General features: G+C 39.5%; 2 protein-coding genes across 3 annotated transcripts; both read left to right on the top strand.

The window, feature by feature from the left end:
* Positions 1-2,844: 2,844 nt before the first annotated feature.
* On the top strand, positions 2,845-4,644 carry LOC147899134 (uncharacterized). Of its 2 annotated transcripts, none has more exons than XM_087377856.1 (3): positions 2,845-2,973; positions 3,385-3,498; positions 4,255-4,644. In XM_087377856.1, the coding sequence occupies exons 1-3, from the start codon at positions 2,856-2,858 to the stop codon at positions 4,446-4,448; spliced, it is 426 nt and encodes a 141-aa protein (XP_087233982.1). In that variant the 5' UTR covers positions 2,845-2,855; the 3' UTR covers positions 4,449-4,644. The 2 variants fall into 2 exon arrangements, with proteins under 2 accessions (XP_087233982.1, XP_087233983.1); XM_087377857.1 differs by lacking the exon at positions 2,845-2,973 and adding an exon at positions 3,203-3,260.
* An 8,008-nt stretch (positions 4,645-12,652) lies between these two features.
* LOC147899133 (Polyketide cyclase/dehydrase and lipid transport superfamily protein) lies at positions 12,653-16,804 on the top strand. The gene is made up of 5 exons (XM_087378382.1): positions 12,653-14,028; positions 14,217-14,463; positions 14,607-14,765; positions 15,780-15,938; positions 16,465-16,804. The coding sequence occupies exons 1-5, from the start codon at positions 13,946-13,948 to the stop codon at positions 16,564-16,566; spliced, it is 750 nt and encodes a 249-aa protein (XP_087234508.1). The 5' UTR covers positions 12,653-13,945; the 3' UTR covers positions 16,567-16,804.
* Positions 16,805-23,214: the final 6,410 nt, after the last annotated feature.

Here is a 23,214-nt window from a genome sequence, read left to right as displayed (position 1 = left end):
GAAAATGTTGGCTACCCAAAAGTTTGAAGCTAGATTTAACTGATAGAGAGGGGAGTGGCTGTACCACTCTCGCAATAGGCAAGGTGTATTATGAGGATTTTATCAAAACCCTCAATGTTGGTGATTGTATTAGAATAACCAACTTCTCTGTATGCAATAGAAATACTCACAATGATGGGGGGGAGCTAATTTCACCTTAGTTTTTTATCCTTCCACTAGGATCGAACGATGTGAGCCATTTATGGTTGATCCAATGTTTATTCTAACAACAAGTATTTGCAAAGTACAAGGAGGAATGTAAGGAGCTTATAAACAAAGGGCAAGTGAATTACCTTCCCTTGGCAATAGTTGCGATGCCAATTATCAAGCTTGGGAGCTCAATCCGCTAGATGGATGAACTAATAGTCAGTAATGGCGTAGATGCGAAGGACTTAATAACGGTATTAATTTATTATAACTACTTTCGTTCCAATTAGGCCAAATAAAGTTAATAATGACCTCTCTTTTTTTCTCATATAACTTTTTTGTTTTCCCTTTTTTTCAAGCAGCTTCCTTTTTGGAGCAACAGGCGTTTTAATTATGTCAAGCTTGCAGAAAGATTCAAAGTCATCGGCTTTTGCCATTTTATATTAAGGAATGTTGGGCTAAAGAAGAACACTCAACCTATCATGCTCAATATGTTGGATCTAACCATTTGATCCCTGCTCAAATTCCCTCGATCTCTGTGAGGTTGGCACAAGTTTTCCATTGACATATTCAACAAATCGGCTATCGCAACCAAGTACGTTTTACTACTTTGCAATGTTTGTAATGGTTTGTGAATCCAACTAATCCTATCAATAATTTACTTTGCTGCCATTTTGTGTGAAGGTGAGTGGTGTCCTCAGTATTGCCGGAATCAACTCAACACTGTACAAGCCCGTATGCACTTTTTATAAAGAAGGAAAAATTTCAAAGGATAATAATGTGGCTCGTTGTTTGACCTGCAACTGAGTTACACTTCTAGAGAAAATTCGAAAGTGAAAGGTATTATTACAAGTCTGGATGGCGAGACTGTAGACATTATGTTGAAGGACATATGAGTAGACAAGGTGTTGAATTTACCCCGTCCTTTTGTGGAGATGATCGAGGATGATACACAGTATATGAAGTCCAAACTCTTTGACATGAAGATCGATGGCAAATTTCTAGTGAACATTCATGGTGCGGTTGTAGGTTTTATTCCTTTACAGAATGTTGCTGCTTAACCTATCCCACTACCATCAGCAAAAGAAAAAGAATATAACATCAAAGCAATTGATACATTTAATAACAATAGCCACATTTCATGCAAAGTATTAGAAAACCCCAAAGCAACAGACGGCCTCAGAATAGTTATGCAAATTAAAGAAGGAATGCTAGTTGAATTATGAATGATGACATCAAATGGATTCTATTTCAAAATCCACAAATAGGAAAAGAAACAAGACAAAGAAATTTCCATGCCTACACAACAACTATTAATTGCAAATGGACACCAATATTAAGGGTCACAAGAGAAATACAAATTGGTCCTTCTAAAAAAACAATCCTCGCTTGACAATAATTCCCAATCCAACCAGCTGCAGCACAAACGATTCATAGAGAAGAAGGGCTTACAGTGGACAAATTTTCCTTCTCTCTAACAGCATTCAAATGCACAGTTTAATATACACAGCCTTGTCATGTGTCCAAAAAATAGAAAACCTCTTCTTACTACAATCGCTACAACAACATTTCCTCATACAAAAAGACGTCCATGAAGAAATGCAAAGACTAGCCACTCAATCAAAATGGGAAAACCTCAACAATTAAATGCACGTACCTAGAGAATCAACTATTCTCATCCAATCTTTAAACACAAGCCTCCTTACAAAAACATAAGGAAGACATTATAGCCACTCAAACACTTATGGATTCATATATTATATGTTTACAAGAAATGAAGACTGAACAATGTGAAAAACGTCTCCCTTCAACTTTCGAATGCATTAACAACCGCTCTACTTGCACACTAATATGAAATAACATCACCATTCAACAAACAAAAACGATTGCACAATTTGGAATTGAAATTACAACTATACATATCAAAACAAACAACACCGAATATACAATTGCTTGCAAATATATATAGATCACCATCTAGCAAATACAAATTATTCTTCCAATTGTTGCATGACACATTAGCGACCATCGATAAAGCGAACAATGCTATACTACTAGGAGATGTCAACATTGATATGCTACAAAAAACAAAACAATCAGAGACATTACAAAAAATTATGACTATCTTCAAATATGACCTATAGTGCGACCACATCACAACAATATATGGAACACAATTAGATCATATTTGGAGCAACATACCCAAGACAGCCACTCACTGTGGAACAACATACGCATATTGGACAGATCACTTCATAACATACATACATGCATAAGAAAACAAAGAATTTCGCGACATACTACACGTTAAACAACTCCCAAAAAAATAAAAAAAACACAGACAACTTCATTATTAAAAAAAAAACCTTAATTTTCCTTTAAAACAATTTATTAAAACCAAAAAATCAATCAAGCAGGGCCATAGTGGTGCCACCACCTTGTTGATTATTATTATGGATAATCTCGTTGTTTGATTGGCCGACTCAAAGGCACATGCTTCCTCAGGATGATTCTATGCGGTTTTTAATTATGGATAATCTCGTTGTTTGATAGGCGGACTGTAAGCCACGTGTCTCTTTAGGATGATGCATGTACATGCTTTGTCTTCACTCGTTGGAGTGGTTTGCATGTTCGTTCTTCCATCATTCCAATGCATGATCTTCCTTGGAATGCATGATTTTGTTGTTTCCAGGTGGATATGGATTGCAGATCGTCTTGGCGGATCGTTACTAGTTTGTGCTAGACTATGTGTGCTGCAAAATCATGGATTATTCGGCACAGACGGCGGTACTTTGTCATTGCATAAGTCAAGATTTTCAGCTAATAGCCTCCCTAGTTTACAGTATGAATCAAATGTTTTTTCAGTGTTTTTTGTCATCTTTTGAGTCAATACGAGGTACAAGTTAATTGTGTTGGTGAATCGTTTCGTGTTTGCTCCTCTTCCTTGATTCTTCTGCATACCCTATAAAAGACTAAGAGGTGACCAATAAGAACGCCACTCTTTTTGAATATTTGCAAGATTTCCAGAATCGTCGTTATGGAGGGTTCGGCTGATCTGATGGAAACCGATAATGGTGCTTTTGTGAAAAGTCTTGCACCATTTCCCACGGAATACTTTGGTTTCACTTATGTCTTCTCTTTAATCGAATTCGTCCTTCCTTCATTTTGGACTTTCTCGATTACTTCCGTTGTGTGCAGGCCTTCAGAAAGTATGCCCTGAAGTAGTACAATCTCCCGTGACCCCCAGCTCTGCTAAACTTGTCGTGGTGGAACACGTTGAGAATGATTTGAACAAAGCAAGTTGTGGCAATGGTCCATACCAAGAACCTTCATGTGCTCCTCTTTTGTTTGTGTGGAAGTCCTTTTGCAGAAGAAAACGCGTCCGAATTATAACGATTTGTGTTACTTCAAAATTGCACTTCTTTGGTCTGCGCAGTTCATTTGTCGAAACAAACGCCGTTTTCACCGCTGATAGTGTGTGCAGCTCCGTTTGCAGAGGATACGCTGTCTGACTTGTAATGATTTACGTTGTTTGGTCTACATAGTTCATTTCTCAAATTCCATTGATTGTGTCTGTTGTTCCATTTGTAGAGGATACGTTGTCCAAATTTCCGTTTGCTAAGGCTACACTGTCCAAACTTTAACGATTTGCGTTAGTGAAAGAGTCTTGGATTTGTATTTTCTTGTGTTTACAGTCCTGTGTTTCAATACTATTTCAAACGATTAACAATTAATTGAAGATTTGACCCACTGTTTTGGTTCCAGAGGAACCGCTGTCCCAAGTTTGATGAATTGCATTACTGAAAGAGTTTTGCATTAGTGTTTTCTTCTGTCTGCAGTTCTGCGTCTCAATAGTCTTTGAAACGATGTAAGGTTAGCTTTAAAATTGAACCACTGTACGTTATTTCAATATATCTATTCAATTTGTTGGTCTTTCTTTCATCGAAGTTTCAATTTCTTCCTCTCTTTTTTGGCCCATCCTATGATTTTGTTGGACACCTATCCCGTTTCTCGCAAATCTCTTTCATTGAAGGTACTTGCATGGGTGACTTGTACGATGTCTTGCAGGTGTAGCCACAATGTCTGCTTGTTCGTACATGGACAAAAGTGCATCTCCACCTACCCCAAAGTCAAGTCCGTTTGTGAATGCTTCTCTAAGAGAACCTCCTAAAGAGAATTTGCTGAAGAACTCTCCAATTAAGAAGACTCCACGTCGTTCGTTGAAGAACTCCTTCCAAAGTGGCACAAGAAGCTTATGCTAAAGGTAAAGAAATAAATGTGTTTTGTTGTTTGCCTTTGGTAAGTGTTACCTTTTATTTATTGTCCTCCTTTCTTTGGTATTTAGTGAAGAAGCAAATACGAAAAAATCCGGAGTATGCTAATTTTAAGTCCACCATAATGTCTCATGTACAACGCTCAAGCAAGTGTAAGCATGTGAGGCATTTGGTAGAGAAACTGTCCCCACCTAAAAGCAACATGATTGATGTTACTAACATTGACTATGACGAAGGCAATGGTTGCATTAGGAGCTGCTGTTGTTTAGTTATGATGGTAATGGATTTGGCAAATGTTATATTATAAAGTATTGCTATTTGCTTTTGCATTTCCATAAATTGTTTTGAAATCGATCGTTTTAAAATTATGTATTGCTATTGAAGATTTCAAGAAGTGAAGTTTTTCTTTGCTTGTTGTTATTATTCGTAGAAAACTTCTTCTTAAACTATTTTGGTTTCACTCCTACGTAATGTAGAAGTGCTTTATAAAAAAGATTAAACATGACGGTCTTGCAAATTTAATTTAATCATACAAAGAGACATGCTCTTCAATATAAAGTAGGAGAGTTATAAGTGGGTCATTGTTTTGCTTGGGTGTAGCCATTTTTGGTGAGGTTCAGGGCCTTTTTTGTATATGGGTATTTTGCATGACCCATAACTTATGCATTGCTTAACGGAATTCGGCAAACTTTGTCTTCAAGTTGTAGTACACATTCCAAACTTGAACATGAGAGTAAAAAATTATGGAATAACGATTTGGAACGAGACCGTTAAAGCATTACAAGTGCTATGTTGCATGTGGAGCATGCATCTTGAAGACTATAGGATATAATAATTTATTCAAAAACATCAAAATTTTGTTTTATATATACATGCAATCAAGTAATCATTCTAAAGTACACTACGTGGGCTTCTCCTCAACCCAAGGACACACCTAAATGAGATCATTATGCATGGGTTAATGGGCCTCCAATGTTGTGCTAAAGTGATGCATACCCATTTGAGGGCACACTTCATAACTTTTTTTGGATTTGTTAAAAACCAAAACAGATTGTTGGAATCCAAACTATTGGGACTAGTGCATGGTGGTGTTAAAACATTGATAGTTGTTGGTATTGGTATCTAAATTCACCCTAAAATGGAAGGAGTTGAAAAAGTAAAATTTGTCCATGTGAAAAGATATTTTAATAAATTCAACACTATTTACAATTTTGAATTGTTTCTTTTTCCATGCACTTGCCTGGGATATCCAATTCTACTAATGTGTATCGTCGGAGGGGGGGAAACCGACAGCTGAAATTTCGCTACTCCTGCGAATTTCGAATTGTCACACGTCCCACCCATCAAATCTTGGAAGATCAAGTACCTACAACCTGCCCCCGCCCTGCAACCCACACGTACCTTGACGTGATCTCGCATAGACTTTGGTTTTCCATTGTCTTCTTTCGAGTAAGTTGTCTTCTATTTGCTTGCCTCACCAGCTAGCTTCTCTCTGTTTTGGTTTGACATTGTCGTCTTTCATTGATCGTCACCATGGCAACATGCAGCTCACCATGGCTTATAAGAGAAGCAAACATAGGCTGTGAGATAGAAAATCTGAAAAGCTTGATCAGGGCATAAGGAACATAAGTCTCCTTGCACACCAGCAGCAGGAAGCAGTTGTTACAGATACACACATTCGATCATTGCCATCAGAGCGAAGAAAACGAGCTGTGATGTCATGATTGGTGGTAGCATTCGAGCAAGCAACATCAAGCCATTTAGGTAAATACCATTCTTGAGTCTTTACAAGCTTTAGCGTGTACTCTAAAGTTCATAGAGTGACAATCCTACGAACACCTTGTAATTTCATGCCAAAACCTCTCTACTATTGCAATGACTTCAGCACTTTGTCTGTCTCTCCTTTTCTTGCATTTTGTTGAATCCCATAGGCTACTTGGATCGGGATGATCAGGTATTGCTTCCACTCTTTCTCAAGAGTTTCTCTAAATAACAAGGACATCTGTAGAAAGCAGACAGCATACAAGATGTTTGATGAGCACATCATGCTTAGTGATTGCTTGTGATTGAGTTTAGGGATAGTTTACTTAATTCATTTCTTGATACAACGCAGTTCAGTGGTTGCCTACACCAGCCCAGTGGTTGCCTACACCAGCCCAGTGGTTGTGTATGATTGAACTTTGGAATAGTTTACTAGGTTGGCATGGACTTAATGTGATTGTCCTAAACCAGCTCGGTGGTTGGAATATCATGCAACCGTGTGACTGGATCAGCTCAAACACTAGAACTAGGCTGGCTTGGACTTAATGTGATTGTCCTAAACCAGCTCGGTAGTTGGAACATCATGCAATCGTGGTTGGTTCGATCATCTTAAATACCAGTTATGTGATTGTCCTAAACCAGCCCGGTGGTTGAAATATCATGCAACCGTATGGCTGGTTCAGCTCAAACATTAGAGCTAGGCTGGCTTGGACTTAATGTGATTGTCCTAAACTAGCTCGGTGGTTGGAACGTCATGCAATCGTGATTGGGTCAGCTTAAACACCAATTAAGGCTAGAGGAGGTAGGCACTAGCAATGAAATGCATTTGTGTTGGTTTAGGGTTACCTATAACCCCCACAAAATATAACCTTAGTAAATCCCAAATAACCATCGTGCTTGTTTCAGTAAATCCTAATCTATAAATCCCAAACAAGGGAAAATGTAAATCCCAAACAGTATACTAATTCCAAACAACCACCGAGCTTGTTTTAGTGACAATGGCTGTGCATGAGGGACCATCTAATTCATAGGTTCAGATTAGCATTCAGTCGGAATCAGACTATAATAACAATGACTGTGCATGAGGGACCATCTAATTCACAGGCTTAAATTAGCATTGAGTCGAAATCAAACTATAATAATAATGACTTTGCATCTAGTTCACAAGCTTAGATTAACATTCAATCAATTTATCAGGCTATAATAACAATAGCTTAGAATGAGAACTAGCATTAAGCTGAGATAGACTGTAAGAACATATCACGCGGTTAGAATTACCATTTAATCGCACATCATGAGTGAAGCAGCCATAAGAAAATAAACCTTCGAATCCAACTAAATGCAACATTTTCAAATTATAAGGTCCAGTTGAGTGAAGAATCGCATCCAAGAATGGATAAATGGCGAATTATTGCTTTAAAACTGAAGTTATATAGAAAAGCCAAATGTACAGTCAGACCCGTACAGTCAGACCCTAAAGTTATATACCCAGGTAGTACACAACCGAGTTTTACTCTTTTACATTTTGAAAAGAGACCACCATCGTATCTCAATATGGATAAATACAAAGACAATTTACTTTTTTTTTTTCAAAGAAGACAACTTACTACTTAACTCAAGTTTTATTGAAAAGCCGACTATACTAGAGGGGTGTTCAGCCCCTAAAAAAGTCCCGAGTAATATATATACAAGATTCCAAGAGATTTAAGTCCGAGATCTTTGAAGGAATTTATATTTACACAAGAATTCCAGGACGCAGGCTCGACACCTTGCACAGCGGGAGCCTTCAGCAACATACTTCGCAAACTATGGGCTCTTATAGTATTGAAGGCCTTCCCACAGTTCCTCATGCAATATGACCATCTTATGAATGACACTCTTGGGAACTCTATGTTCCTCCTCCAAGCGATCCTTGGGGGGGTCACTTAGTGTAATATGTCTATATCGCGGCGTGCGTTCAAGGGTTCTTTTCTAAATCCCTATGTAACCTATTTGTAGTATTTCCTAGTATCCCCTCTATAAATTTTGGAAAAGTTTATAAATCCCCTTCTGTAAGTATATTTATTTTCCTAGAGGAATTTTAAAAGTGCTTATGTGAGTCATACACTACTACTTTTACGATGAGATATTTAGAATGCAAGATCTCTACATCACCTGCATTATTTGAATCTACACACAAAAAATTGAGGTACCGACTGCAATAATGGGCAATGCATAAGTTTAAGATGGGTTTGTGTCTTGATGATGCCATAAAGCAAGAGAAACAAAGAATTAAGACTATTGTGCAAAAATTAAGAGGAACAAATATCAAACAAGACAATCATGTGTGCCATACACCAAGAGCAAAGAATTGTGCAAAGTCACTTGAAACACGTAAAGAGCTCAAGAAACAACCTTTATAAAAATACCACATGAAAGATTGGGAGCTTTTATAAATGCTTTATATCTTTCCATTTTTTACAAAACCATATGTATGGGTGTTTCAACTAGGAGAAGGGATGATAGATTAGCCAATTTTACAAAGCATTCAACGACGATATATAATATTTATTTCTTACCAAATACAAACATTTACTAAGTCATATCAAACCATGGTATTAAAACCATAGAGGCTACATTCATACAACATCTTGTTGTACCCGATGCCAAAATAGCATTTTCAAACTTGCTTAATGGCATTCATATAAACAAAAGTACCCAGGCGGTTGCAAATCATCTACTTCTGTGATTCAAGGTCCTGCAAAAAAATAATTGAAAAAATCCATCAAGACAAATCAAACTAAACTCAGCGCATAGTAATAATCGTAATAAAGCTTTTATCATATTAAAAAGATTACAAAGAAGCCCCTACCAAGTGTGTTTAATGCCCCTTTACAAAGTCATTGAATACATTCCAATCATGCTCATCTAAAGTATACTTATTGCTATTACCCTCATAGGTGAGGTTTGCCAATGCAATTACGCTCTCAATATTTATCATGTCAAGGTCTATAAGGTCATATGTGAAGCATCTTGAACCTTTTGCCTTTTGATACCACCCAAGCTGGACTTCGACTCCAAAAGGTCTATCTGAAAGGTTGAACCCTCTTTTATATTCCACATACCCCCCACCAACCTTTCTCCATATTTTTTGAACTCGTCCAAGGTACCATATAGCTTGTGTTTTCTTTTTTTGCAAAGATCTTGGATTGCATTTCCTTTTGCTTTTCCTTGTTTTGTGTTCTTCATGAAAGAATACGGCACAATCGGAACCTCTTCTAAATAGGTTCTCATTTGATGTAGCAAGAGGTATATCTTCCTTAGAGGAGTATACTCCTTGGCGAACCCTTGCGAGTCTATCTTTAGAGAGTGTGGGATTTCCATTAAGTTGACTTACCAATGTGGACTTGAAGAGAGTTTTACCATCAATGGTAACAACTGGGCTCACTGCTTCTTCTTCATCTAGGAGAGAATCCACCACATGTCTGATTTCACTTATGGAGGCATCGTTGTCATTATCATCTATTTCTAACACATGATCTGCTTGACATTGGTCTTCTTCTTCAGAATCAAATTCTTGTGAATATCCATCTGCAAATCCATTTGACCAAGGTTCCATCCACCACTTCATATTCTCACCCTTTGGCTTCATATGCAAACTTTCACACCTTTCTTGAGCACTTTTTAGTCCCTTCTTCAATGCTTTAATGATTTTATCATCAGTTGACACACACTCATAGTCCCCTAGATTAGCTTCTTGCATGTTCTCTTTGAGATTCAATTCTCTCCAGACATGTTCTTGCTTCTTATGTGCCCTTGTAAATAGAGGACTATCCTCTTTGCATTTAAAGTGTGCAAGCCTATTCATACTGCCTGCACTATGTAGCATATCCATCAAGTCATAAGTGCGGTCTTGTCCCACCATGCTTCCAATCTTGCTGAAGAAGATTTCAACTGCATCTGAACGTGTAAGATGTAAAGGACACCTTAGGCCTAGACAAAATTCTCTAAAGTACTTGATCAGTAGGACCACAAAATGGCATGAGAGTTGCACATCTAAGAAAGCTTCCTTAGTTATGAAGTTTCTGTTCAACGTATAGTTGGCATGATAAACAATCCAAGACCTCCAAATTTGAAAGAAAAAAGAGACTTAATCTGATCATATCCTTTTTGTCCTTCTCCCACTTTGATCATGCATGTGGTCATGCACTCATGATCATCTACTTTATATCCATCAAACCCCACAAGCATGTCATCCTTTGGATTCCACCTACAAGCAATAATAAGCACAAGTGTGTAAGATCATATGCAATCCTCTTGCATTCAAAAACAAGATTTAGATTATGAAAATAATTTAGAGAAAAAGGAGGTTACCTTATCCGCTTCTTTATTACAGCTTCATCTTCCACTATGATGAAGGGAATCCTTGGCATGATTCCATGCTTTTCTTTTTCTTTTTCATAAATTTCAGTGATTGCATCAAAAAGATATCCATGTATACTAGGTATAAACTGAGTAGCAAGTCTTTGCCCTCGCATTGTCATTGATAAAGAAGGTCCATTGAGGTTGGAACTCAAGAAGTCATGTAAACTTGGACCTCCCCACATCCTTGCAACCTCAAATATTGCCTTTGTGTTCTCACTATATCTTTAAGTCTTCCCTCCTCATAAATTGAATCTATAATTACAAAACCAGTTTGAAGCCCTACTTCTCAATGGCAGGACAACCAATTTCTAACATTAAATTAAATACAGCTACAACAATGTCTTCTAAACATCTTGGAAGATCAAAGTAGCTTAAAATATCGGGCCTTCCAGAGAACATCTTCGAGCAACTACGGAAGATGCGATGATGACATTGCAAACAATAATGACAAACAGCTACACATAATTCAGACGACATCCAAGATTCAACAACATTATCCGAGAAATCAGAACATACTCACACCTCTATTGTAAAAAGTACAAACAACCTCCCACGAAGGCCTCATGCATAACAGCCTCTCTGGCACAAAGAGCCTCATTTTTATACTTCCTCTCGTCTCTATGCAAGTATGAGAGACAGAAACAGAGACAGCCAGAGAAAAAAGACAGACTACACGAGCTCAACAATTCTCTTTCAACTAGTCACTACGGAAGCTTTGGTTACAAGGAATAGCATTCTCGCTCTCGATTTGCACACCTGCGAGAAAAAAGCCAGCTATAGGTTTGAGACATGCTATGAGACTCTGGCGAGGAGACCCAATGTAATAAATAAAACAGACTAACGTTGACATGCAAAAAGGAACAGAGGCAGGCGCATTGTAAACCCTGTCAGAGATGATGAGCCAATAGTGATGGTGGAAGGGGCGAGAAGTGGGACTGTGTGAGACATGGCAGAAAAGAATGAGAACAGGAGTTCTACAGAAATATGACAACAAATACACTGTGATGATGAACAAAATCCTACATGCAGAAAACAATCAAGATCATTCCACTGCGAGACGGTAGCCTATGCTAACAAAAGAATCACCTTCGACGTATTCTGCCGTATCCATCTTGCAAGTGCTCCCCATATCCGTCGAAAACCTCGTCTTCCAACTACACACGCTCTCAATAGAAATGCACGACAAAGATACCACTCCAGTGCACTGGTGGTACCTTTTATAATCGAGGAACCATGAACAAAAGACGAAAATAGAAGATTGGGAACAAAGAACCGAATGAATGACAACAAACTCTCTCGAAGCTCCTTTTTTTCTTCCTTTCTACATCGACGTCTGAATGAAAATAGCACATAGAGAGGTTGAGACAGGAACCAACACGACATCCTCTCGAAGACCCCAGCACGTGATCGCATGCACAGACCAACACATCGCAATAGCATCATCTTCTGGAAGGCCCATGAACTGGATCGACATGCAACAACAGTGCATTGCACCTTGAAACATATCGGGAATTCGGGAAAAAAAAGCGAGCTGTTGGCGTGATTGTTTCGGAGATTCACAAGCACGCGATGAAGACCTACACAAACCCAACCCAATCCTATGTTGGCGTGATTGTTTCTGAGATTCACAAGCACGCGATGAAGACCTACACAAACCCAACCCAATCCTAACATAACACCTCTGGTCCTGCTAACTGGGTCAATGCTCTCTTTTCGTAACACAAGCTCTACATTTCAGCACAATCCTAAGACCCCTTGGAGGGCCAAAAACCGCATAATTTTGGCTTTCAGGCTAACAATATTCATCGAGGGTTATGGATTTCAATCTTCGAGTATGGACCTCGTTGGATTCAATGGAGTGGTAATGGATTCGATGGAAGTTGAATTTTTCCGTTAGTGTTCGCGAATTGGCCCAAGGCTTTGGAATTTTCCGTTCGTGTTCACCAATTGGCTCAAGATTTGGATTGATTTTGCGACGAGCCGCAGCCATTTTGTTCGGAACTAGATTCCGACCTCATCGTATGATGAATTCAATGCCACCGATCCGCAAGAACGCACAACATTCCGAATTCAGGCAGTTGATTGGATGCAGAAATTGCTGTCACGCGCATTTCTTGTCGAATTTGGACTCGGGAGCTTTGCAATGAATGAGGAGAAATCGGAGCTGTTTTGTGAGACATTTAATTCTACTAAAGTGCACACTGCATAGTGTAGTTGCTGTCACATGTGTTTCTGTCATCGTTCGGCTCCGAATTTGGATTCCGGAGGTTGAAAATTTCGTCGACTTGGGAACAGAAAAAATAAAAGGCTGTGTGCAGTGCGCGCGCCGCGCGACGAAGAGTTACGAAATCGGAGGTTGGAAATGAGGCAAGAAATTTCGTGGACTTGGGGAGGAGACAGAGGCTGTGAGCGACGAAAAGTTACGGAATCGGCACACTGATTGTTGTGGCGTTTGGGAATTCGGATCAAACAAGGTAAGAATCTGTCTAATCGGTCCCCAAAACATGTGCGTGCATGCCGCCATTTAAGATCGACCATGTGGTGCCCTACACCGGCGGCGAGGGGGAAGTGACGCTCTCGGGACTGAGGAGTGGCAGAAATCGATGCTTTTTCGAGCCATTTCGGCCGATTTCCGGCCAATCTCCACGGAATTCTAAGGCTTGAAGAACTCCGTTGTAAACGGCAAGGATGCGATAAATTTGCCCGTTTGCGTTTGGTATTTGGGAGCAATCGCCAATTTACAGTGCAAAATCACTTGATCCGATCGAGAAAACGGCCTGGCTTAATTTAGCGACATTTTACGCTTCCCGAATCCCCAGCTAGACTATGAATCATCCTCGCATGCATTTGTTCGAACTGTTTCTCCAATTAGCCATTCCGCGGCTCCCACCAAAGCTCGATCTCAGCCCTGCCCCTGCAGCCTCGCTGTTCTAGATGACGGACTGTTGCTTTATGATTCTGCCTTGCTTGCATCCAAACACTTGCTGAATCATTCTTCCTCTCAATCCCTGCCAGTTCCTCGCTAGCACCTATCATGCCATGCCACTCCCCAATCCATGAGTTTTCGAAATCTCATGCTCCGATAAACGTCGAGAGCTCCAATAATCCAAAGCTTTCCTGCTGTCGGCGCCATGGTTGCTTTGGCACGCAGCCAAAGTTTCCGTAACGGCATTCTTCGCTTGCCTTTTGCGTGTTCTTGGTTTAAAGGTTTGTTGCCTGACATGAACTGACCCGATTGGTAGAAACGGCAGCGTAAAGAAATACCCCGATCGAAGGAAAAACGAGTAGAAGAGCTCTGGAGCTAGGCTGGATTCGACGAAATGGCTCTTGTTGCGTCGATGTACATGCTGCGCACTTGTTTCAGTCATCGCCGGCTTAGTTGTGCAGACTCAACACCGAATTGGTAAGAGTGTGTAGACTTTGGAGTAGTGTTGAGGATCAAAATTTTAAGCTGGAATGTGAATTCCTTCGTTTACAGCCTGGGTTCAACATCATTCTTCCCATGGATGTTACGCGTTGCTTTGTGATCAACGGTTTGAAGGATTCTTGCCATGGATTTTCACGATTCGCTTTGCGATCTGCGGTAAGCAGGGCTGTTAGCGAAGAGTCTCTGAAAAGATACATCATGCACGCGAGCGAAAGATGCATCCAGGAGCTTCTGGCTGCCTCAATGGAAGCGAACAGCAGCTCTGACGGATGGAAACGGATGAAACCACGACGGGGTGTGCAGATCTGGCAGAAATGCCAGGGTCCGTTGGTCTCTGTTCGAGGCAGAAAGCTCGTCTGGAAACTTCCGTCTGCCTTCAAGACACTCGCAAATGCCATAGATACTGCAAAGGTTTTGGCTCCACTCTTCCAGCGATGCTGTTTGATTCAATGTCTTCCCTGCCTTGCTCTCTCAATGCAGTGGCGCTTCTTCCTAATTTTCTTGCGATGATTCTCTCCTGCAATCTTACTCCTGTTGGTTTTTTCCGTGCGCAGCAATGGGATCCTTACTTTGTGGAGGGTCAGTACCTGAAGAGTCTGCAGGAGAATTTGGACATTGTGAGACTAGTTTTCGGTGCAGACGCAGGGCCTTTGTTCAAGAACCGGGAGTTTATCGTATACGAAAGGCGAGAGGAAATGGACGACGGGACGATGGTGAGTTAAAGCTTGGCTTTTGCTTCAACGAAAATGCAGGGCGGGGGCAAGCATGATCTGCTGTGCTCACCTTCATCCAAGAAAGCTGTCTGATCTGAATCATCAGATCATAATGTGTTGTTCTGGATTTGGGGATGAAGTAGCAGGCTGAGGCTTCTCTTAGGCCTAAGATGGTGTTGAATTTTGTATCTTGTCCAGAAAGATATGAAGTACCGTCTCTTTCTCTAGCTACACTTGAAGATTTACACACCGTACATTTATCCTTCAGCATCACTGGGATGAATGCTCAAAGATGCTGTTGTCCAAGGATGAGAATTGAGGGTTCGAATGGATGAAACTGTGTCTGTGGTGTGTTATTTTGCTAAAATATGTCAAAGGCAGTTGCTCCTATGTGCTCAATGTGTGATTGGCACTGTGTTGGTAGTGAGTGGTTCAGGGGTCTGTGTCTGGTGTGTTGTTTTGCTAAAGTATGTCAAAGACAAATGCTGCTTGAGAGTTGAGGGTTCATACGGATTGAAAGTGTCTGTGGTGTGTTGTTTTGCTAAAATACAGAATCACACCATATTAGAGAATTTGGGAAAATCCCAATACTTCTGAAATTTTCTTTTTAATCTAGTTTCTATTATATCTTGAGTATCAGAACTTCAAAGTTAGCGGAGTTTGTTCCTTTAGAATCTACTCTTCAAGAGGTTTCCAATGATATGTCACATTATGGGGCTTTGATAAAAGCTTGAAAGGGTTCACCGTGCCCCCATTTAAGTTTTTTGCAAAATGGGACTTGGGATTTTCCCAAATTCCCTAATATGATGTCTGTCTGTCTGATGCTCCTATGTGCTCAAGGGTAAGTGGTGAGTGTTCAGGGGGATTGTCACTGCGTTGGTGGTGTGTTGTGGTGAGTGGTTCAGGTGGTCTGTGTCTGTGGTGTGTTGTTTTGCTAAAATATGTCAAAGCCAGATGCTTCTATGTGCTCAGGATGAGTATTGAGGGAATTGAAATTTCTTTTTGGTGGTTCAGGTGGTGGCCATTGGATCGTTGCCCAGCGAGATGGCAGCAGTGTTGTTTCCGGAGAGCAACCATCTCATCCGAGGTGTTCTACTACAGTCTGGATGGGTTATTGAGGAACAGGAGCAGCAGCCAACAGGCAGATTGGCCACCATAACTTACATGGCACAGGTAATCTTCTTCTTCTTCTCTGTTTCTGCCTTTGTTTCTTCTCTGTTCATATTGCAGCCACTTTTACATAGCTCTCCCTTCCCCCTGTTTGATTTCTGTCCCATCCATCTCTCTTTTCAGGCTTCTGTCTCAAACTTGCTTGTTATATCTGCAACATGTTATATGCTTCTATATATCTGTGGATTGAATCATCATCCTTCAGCTACTTAAAATTCGTATGCTTACTTCGATGCAATCCTCAGTTTTCTCAGGAGTCAGAGTAGCTATGCATTGGGCTGTTTCGTTATATAAAAATTGGTATTATTTGTCGGCTTGGCTGCCCACCCGCTGTCCATATACAGTCTACCTTGTGTGGTCCACTTGCTTTTTAATTTCATCTTATTGGAAGGCATGCTTGTTGCCCATCAAATCTTTTCCTCCCGACGCTTGTATTTCTAAGCTTTCATGGGTCTATCTTCAAGATGTAGCAAGGATTGGGCTAAACACCTCGAGGGTTTCGTGTGTTGTTTGGGAAAATGTGATGCAGCTTAATCCCCTTGGCTGGTTGCCTAAATGGCTCGTGAACATCTTCAGCGTCAACCTTGCCTTGGTCATTGCTGATCTTCAGACAATAGCTGAGTCTTTATAATTGGAACCCACACCTTTTAGTGGATAGGAATCCCAAGTATTTTGTGCAAATTCGCTTGTACAAACAAGACGCTCTTATATTTTGTTGTTTTATTTGGATTGTACAAAGTTTCACATCTCTTTTGCGAGCAAGTGTGATTGAAGTCCCTCCAATAGGTCCAATAAGCATTGGTCTTGTGCAAACATTATCAAAGCATGATTTTGTATTAGTAAGTATTCCAAGGTTTGTAAAAAACATATAGTTGTAATGTACCATACATACATCATTTTAAAAGCAAAGGAACCAAGTGATTGACATTTCGAATAAATAGTGCAGCCCCACCTAGGTATCCGAACCTCTCAACATTTTCAATCCATATTGAATTAATCTTGCATGAAAGCATATTAGACCATGTTTGGCCCTATACAATTCTAAATCTTCCCTCAATCTCAAAGCCTACATTTTTCTCGACTTTTCTTGAGATACCTTTCTTTTTTTACTTTTCCAAAAGGGAAATAATTGTATGTTTAACGACATGTTGGTTTTCACATGATTGCATATTTCAATTGTAGTTTTTCTAGCTTCATATGTTTGGTTTGTGCAATTCAATTTTTTTTTAAACATGCTAAAAGCATTTTCATAGTCCACAATTGCATCTACATGCTTGCACATTGCAATACAAAAAATTTCTTAGTTTGAAATATTTGATTGAGCACATACAAATTTGAAGGCACATGTCGTAATATTTAGTAAATAGCCTTTTATACCATCCACCAACAAATACATAACCCATAAATATGTGCTTTTTTGTGGAAACAAAAAAGATCCCATCATTGCAACCTTTCTTTAAAGACTATTGTGTGCATTGCTCAAGGGACCCACCATTTTGCCAAAAAAAAAATATTTCTACATATTTGAACATGAAGAGATTTGTAAGCCAACTTTATGATTGCTCTGAAGTAGAGGAGTCACACTAAATCACCAAGTAAGCAATAAAACTCCCTTCATCCATTTAAAAGTCTTTAACCACAAATCCTTAATAAAAGCCACTTTATCAACGTGTAACATGGCACAGTAGTTAATGGAGGAGAAATTTTAGATTAGGGGAGTTACATGCCATCTAAACATACGAGGGTAATTTAAAATAATTATTCAATGTATTTCATTTTTTAAAAATACTTATTTTATGAGATTTGGTTTTATAAAGTGGAGCTTTAAATTCAACTTTAAAACATGTATACATATAGAAGGGGGTAAACATTTATGTGGAAAGATGTAAAATTTTGAATATGGGTATAATTAAATTCATGCTTGCCCGCACCCACTAGATGGTTGGCTTTTAAAGAATGACATCCCCCCCTCCTATCGCCTCGAAAAACCTCCCATTTGCTCAACTTGCCTCTAAGCAAGTGCCATTCATTAAGTGAATTCCATACAAGGCTTTGGCCTTTGGGGGAGTACTTTGCCCCACAAATGTGGTAGCATATGTCATCCATATTATATCGTGTCTAGGCGTGGACATCTATGCATTTAGTATAAGAGAATACACTGATTTTGATTTGGTATAAGTTTTCAACATAGTTTAGTCATTCCCCCATTGCTAGCATTTATCCCATATTTCTTGTTAATCTCTTTCCATTTCATCCAAAATTATTCCAAATATCCTTCAAATTGATCACACCTAAAGTCCTGCATCTGTCCATAAGCATAATTCGTAACAACAAATCTCCTGACCCAAATGGATATTTCCCATAATCCTTGTTGGGTGGCTTATATGAATTATATGAATATGCAAAACTTGATTGATACATAATGCCATCGCTTAACTAAGCATTCATAGTTATAATCACAAATAACTGCCTACTGAGCTACCATTACTTTGCTCATGTACTTTCTTAGTGATATGCATGGTAGCGTTTCATGTATGCATATGGTAATTCTCTCATGTACATAATAATTAAAACATAATTATCATTTACTTCTTAAGATAGCAATTTACACATGGCTTATCATGTTCAAAGGGAAAGACTTCACAATGGAATTGATATGCAACATAGAAGGAAACTCATGAAACATATGCAATTTGATAATTGCTCATGAAAAGTATGCAATTAGATAATTACTCATGGTGCATGATATGGGGCCCAAATGAGGTGACTATAACCTGAGGGGACGTTGATATATTTCCAAGCATACATTCCACTTCAATCACTTGATCGATACATCAAGGCACTCCTTGATCTCCTTAAACATGCATCCTAGCATGTCCAGACCCATTACACTCAAGATCATAATGTAAGGTCTTAAAAATTACTCTCCTATAAGTCATTCCATGCTTCCTACAACCAAGAGGGAAGGAAATTTTAAGAAATTCCACAATAGAATGATGATAACATCATCTAGTATTCAATCTAGACACTAATAGTGGAAGTGAGGGAGGGAGAGAGAGAGGAGTGCTCACGATATAGCTACCTGTATACTAAGTTGTATTGAACATGAACATGAAGATATACATGTGAACCCCTTAGGGTTAGGCTTAGGGTTTGCCCCTATGCCTTATGTAGATGGTGTAATGTACACCATCCTCAATACCCCCTCTTAAATTGCACTGGGTAAGTAAAGGCTGCATATACAAGATCTTTTTGTGTTTTTTTGTGTGCATATGATAGTATCAAAAACTAAAAAGAAATCTAAAAGAAGTATATGGAGTCAGATCCATGCATGAAGATGATGACTGTGCATCATGAGAATCAGACTATGCTGATATGTGTGGGACTGCCTCGTGCTAAGGGCTTACAGTCAAATGTACCTTATGCTAAGGGCATACAGAGAAGTGTGCCTCATGTTGAGGGCTTACTGAGGAATGTGCATGATAAAAAATTGTGGGTTGATTTCGAAGCACCTGCATCTGATCTATCAAGGCTAATGAGACTCGAGTTGGCATCATAAACTAGTACATATCCTGTGGCAATAAATGGAGAGAGAGGAGTGCACACGATATAGCTACCTATACACGAAGTTGCATTGAACATGAACATGAAAATAAACATGTGAACCCCTTACAGTTAGGGTAAGGGTTAGGATTAGGATTAGGGTTAGGGTTAGGGTTATGATTAGGGATAGGATTAGGGTTAGGGTTAGGGTTTGCCCCTATGCCCTGTGTAGATGGTGCAATTTGCACCATCCTCAACAAACACAAGAGAAGATCCAACATACAAAACATACCAAAACTGCATAAAGATTGAAGCAATCCAATCTTAGCATAAGAGAATATTCAACAAGCAAAACATAAGGAAATTGCATGAGCATTGAAGAAAACCAAATTATTCTAAATTGGAGCTCTTTAATCTTAAAACCAGAGAAGATTCAACATATAAAACATAAGAAAATTGCATGAAGATTGAAGCAAGCCCATATTTTTCAAGTTGAATCTCTTCGAAGAGATATTCTCCATCATCCAACCCATCCAAAACATGGAGATGATGCAATTGCATCTAGGTACATGGAAAAAATCACGAAGAATGTAATGCTAGATACAATTACACCTAGGAAGAGGGGGAAAATCACGAAGAATGTTAATGCCAAATCGTGATACTGCATGCTAGAATTTGGTTCACCCATTGCCCTTCATTTCATCCAAGTATGTGGGGAGATTTCCATTTCTAGATGACCAACAAATCATCAAGCAATGTGAATCATTATGTCATTAATACATAGCTAGGGGGCAAGGGGGAATACATGAATTGGAAAGAAAATGGAGAGAGAGAGAGAGAGAGAGAGAGAGAGAGAGAGAGAGAGAGAGAGAGAGAGTCCACATGAATTAGAATCAAGCTTCTTCTATTACTTAGCCAAAATTGACGATTGAATACAAATGCACTCTATGCACATGGGTTGCCTTGCTAGCAAGAACACCCTAACTCCTAGAACTCTAGGACCTTATACACACATGACTTCCTTCCAACATACCGATCGATACTACCCATCACATTTACAACTACTCACACCTACCAACCAAAGGGGTAGGTGGCACTACAATGAGGCCCATTGTCACTTGTCTTAACACGTAGCATTGTCCTACTTATCATGTAGCACCATCTATGTGGGGCTGGGCCTTTGGTACACAATATTGATAGGTGGGTATGAGTTACTCGGAACTCCTTGGTTTTCCTTGAACTTCACCGATTTGCTCCTCATTTGGAAGCTCATTTTGTACGATTTGCTCTTTGGTCAAGACCTTTGCTTTTGGCCTTAGTTGAATCCCTAAAACAGTAGTTCCATGGTTCAACATTGTCCCAACTCTGCTTTAAGTTGCATTTTTTGTGAATTGTATTTCTCTTTGCTACTCATGGTATCATCAATGTGTGCTACCTTACGATCAAGGAATTAGGGTGGAATCAAGGGTTGGTTGCATCTATAGAAGGGTTCCTAGACATTATAGTTTGTAGTAGATGCCCTTCCCCATGTTGAGTCCCATTATCAAATCATGAGTTCCCTTTAGGTCCTAGGGCAACAAAAAGGTGGCCAACATTTCTATTAAGGAGGTCCTATGGTTCACCACCTTTGCTACCTTGTCTAGTCTTATCATGATCGCTCACTTCCGTGCTGTCTTTTTCTTGAGTAGAATGCATAAGGAAATGACTTTGTGTGTTTGTGGTCCACCCCTTCCAAGTTTCTCTTGTTCTTTTTTTTTTCCAATAAACTTGTTGACTTTTGAGGTTAGCCCCCAAAGAAACCTGAGTATGAAAATTGGCCGACAAGTAAGGGCACATTGCATGTGACTTTGCATTGCATGTTAGCAAGATTACTTTATGCAAGCACCATCTGTTGTTCAGTCATTGGTAGGGTCATCGGTGGCTGCTAGACTTTGGGCTCCAAGTTGTTAGGTTCTTCCTTTGAGGATGCCTAGGCTCTTTCTAGCTCACGCATCTCTGCGATTCACTTTTATGTGACCTCACATATCGCTTACGTGGGCCACTCACTTAACCTCTTCTATTGTTGAGTCCTTGGTAGGGTCATCAATGGCGATTGAAATTTGGGCTCCAATTCAGTGGGTTCCTCCTTCACGGATGCCTAGGCTCTTTCTAGAGTGCTCAGCTTTGCAATTTATTTTTGCTTGACCTCATATATCCCTTGATGCTTTGCTACATATCCCTCGATGCTTTGCTGCATGGACATTCCACTTCTTTGGCTACTTTCTTTCTAATTCACATATCCCTTGGTGCTTCGCTACATGGATATTCCACTTATTTGGATGCTTTCTTTCCTATAGCTTTGGTTTCTTGACTCTCTCTTCATTCCTTTGCTCTCTAGCCTTTTCAGTAGCTTGCTATTTTTCTTCCTCGGTCTTTTTCTTGTCTCAATCCCCTTCCTTTGCTTTTTACACTTCTGTTTGCTTCTCTCAAACCCCTTCCTTTGATTTTTACACTTGGTTTTTTCTCTATAGGGGTTGCCTTAGAAGATGTTGCTAGGGTTATAGAGGGTGAGGTGCTAGTCATTCCTATGCTAACTTCTCCTTAGAGGTCTTTGTACAACTTCGATTTCGTCTTCTCTACATCCTACAATGAGATGAGGAGCTATAAAATCTCTTCCATTTGGTAATGCAACTTGTCCCTTTGCTTCTAAATGTGGGTGGTTCGATTTGCTAGTTGTTCTTGGACTTCTCTATTCTTTTGGTTCTGTGATGAAGCCTTTTGGAAAATCCATGTGTAGCTCTTTAGCTTCCATTAACCTTTTTTAGTTGCTACCAGCATTGCATAATTCACTGTGGTAGGCACAATGTTGAGGGTGAGTAGCTTTTCCTCAATGTCTGAGGTGTAGGCCTCTTAGACCTTTAGCTATTTAGCCTTGAAATTTGTATGGGTCATGCTTTTTCCCATCATCTTTTGCACCATCCTTCCGATCTTGGGAAATTGTAAGGTCTCTCTCCCTAATCCTAGAGAACCTTGGCATGCTTCATCCATGGTCATCCCAATAGCATCCATACCCTTCTTCACTCTTGATCTTGACCATGAAGTAGGCTCCACTAATCTTGTTGTAAACACCCTTAAGCATGCCGATAAATATCACCTACATTCCACCACTTAAATATTGAATGTCTAGGGCTTCAAGTTCTTCAATTCGTCCTCTTTTACACTTTGTTAGACATGATCCTTACTCATCCTCCATCGTTAAGCACTTCCCTCACCATATGATTACAGACTTTGACATTGATTATGGGCACCTTCTTCTCCTAGATTTCCATTTTAGTCACCTCAATCATTGTCATGAGGGGTGCTACCACTAGTTGTTGGTCAATGACTAGACTTTGAAAGAATGTTACACAATGGGGAGCAAGTCAATCAGTTGATCGATACATTCTATCACTAGAAATTCTCCAAGGATGAAATCATATATTTCTACTCCATTGTTCCTTCAAATTCATCCTTATGCATGGATCTATTTCCCTTGTTCATTCATTCCATCCCATTGATTGTTTGTTTGTTTGTTGATGATTCCCCTACTTCAATGAGGGGTTCTTTTTGCTTGATTTCATGGCTTATCTGCTTCACCATTTTGTTACTTCTTTCTATCAAACACCCTCACTCGTTTAGCTTCTTTGGGCTCATCTATACTTCTCCTTGTGATCTTATGAACCTATGTATCTATCAATGGTACCATGCCCACTATTGG

This window comes from Dipteris shenzhenensis, chromosome 8 (genome assembly GCF_047967505.1).
Source record: "Dipteris shenzhenensis isolate YYH24624 ecotype China chromosome 8, Dip_SZ_1.0, whole genome shotgun sequence".
Lineage (NCBI taxonomy): Eukaryota > Viridiplantae > Streptophyta > Polypodiopsida > Gleicheniales > Dipteridaceae > Dipteris > Dipteris shenzhenensis.
Note: the sequence above shows the minus strand (reverse complement) of the source record. Positions and strands in the feature narration are given on the sequence as shown.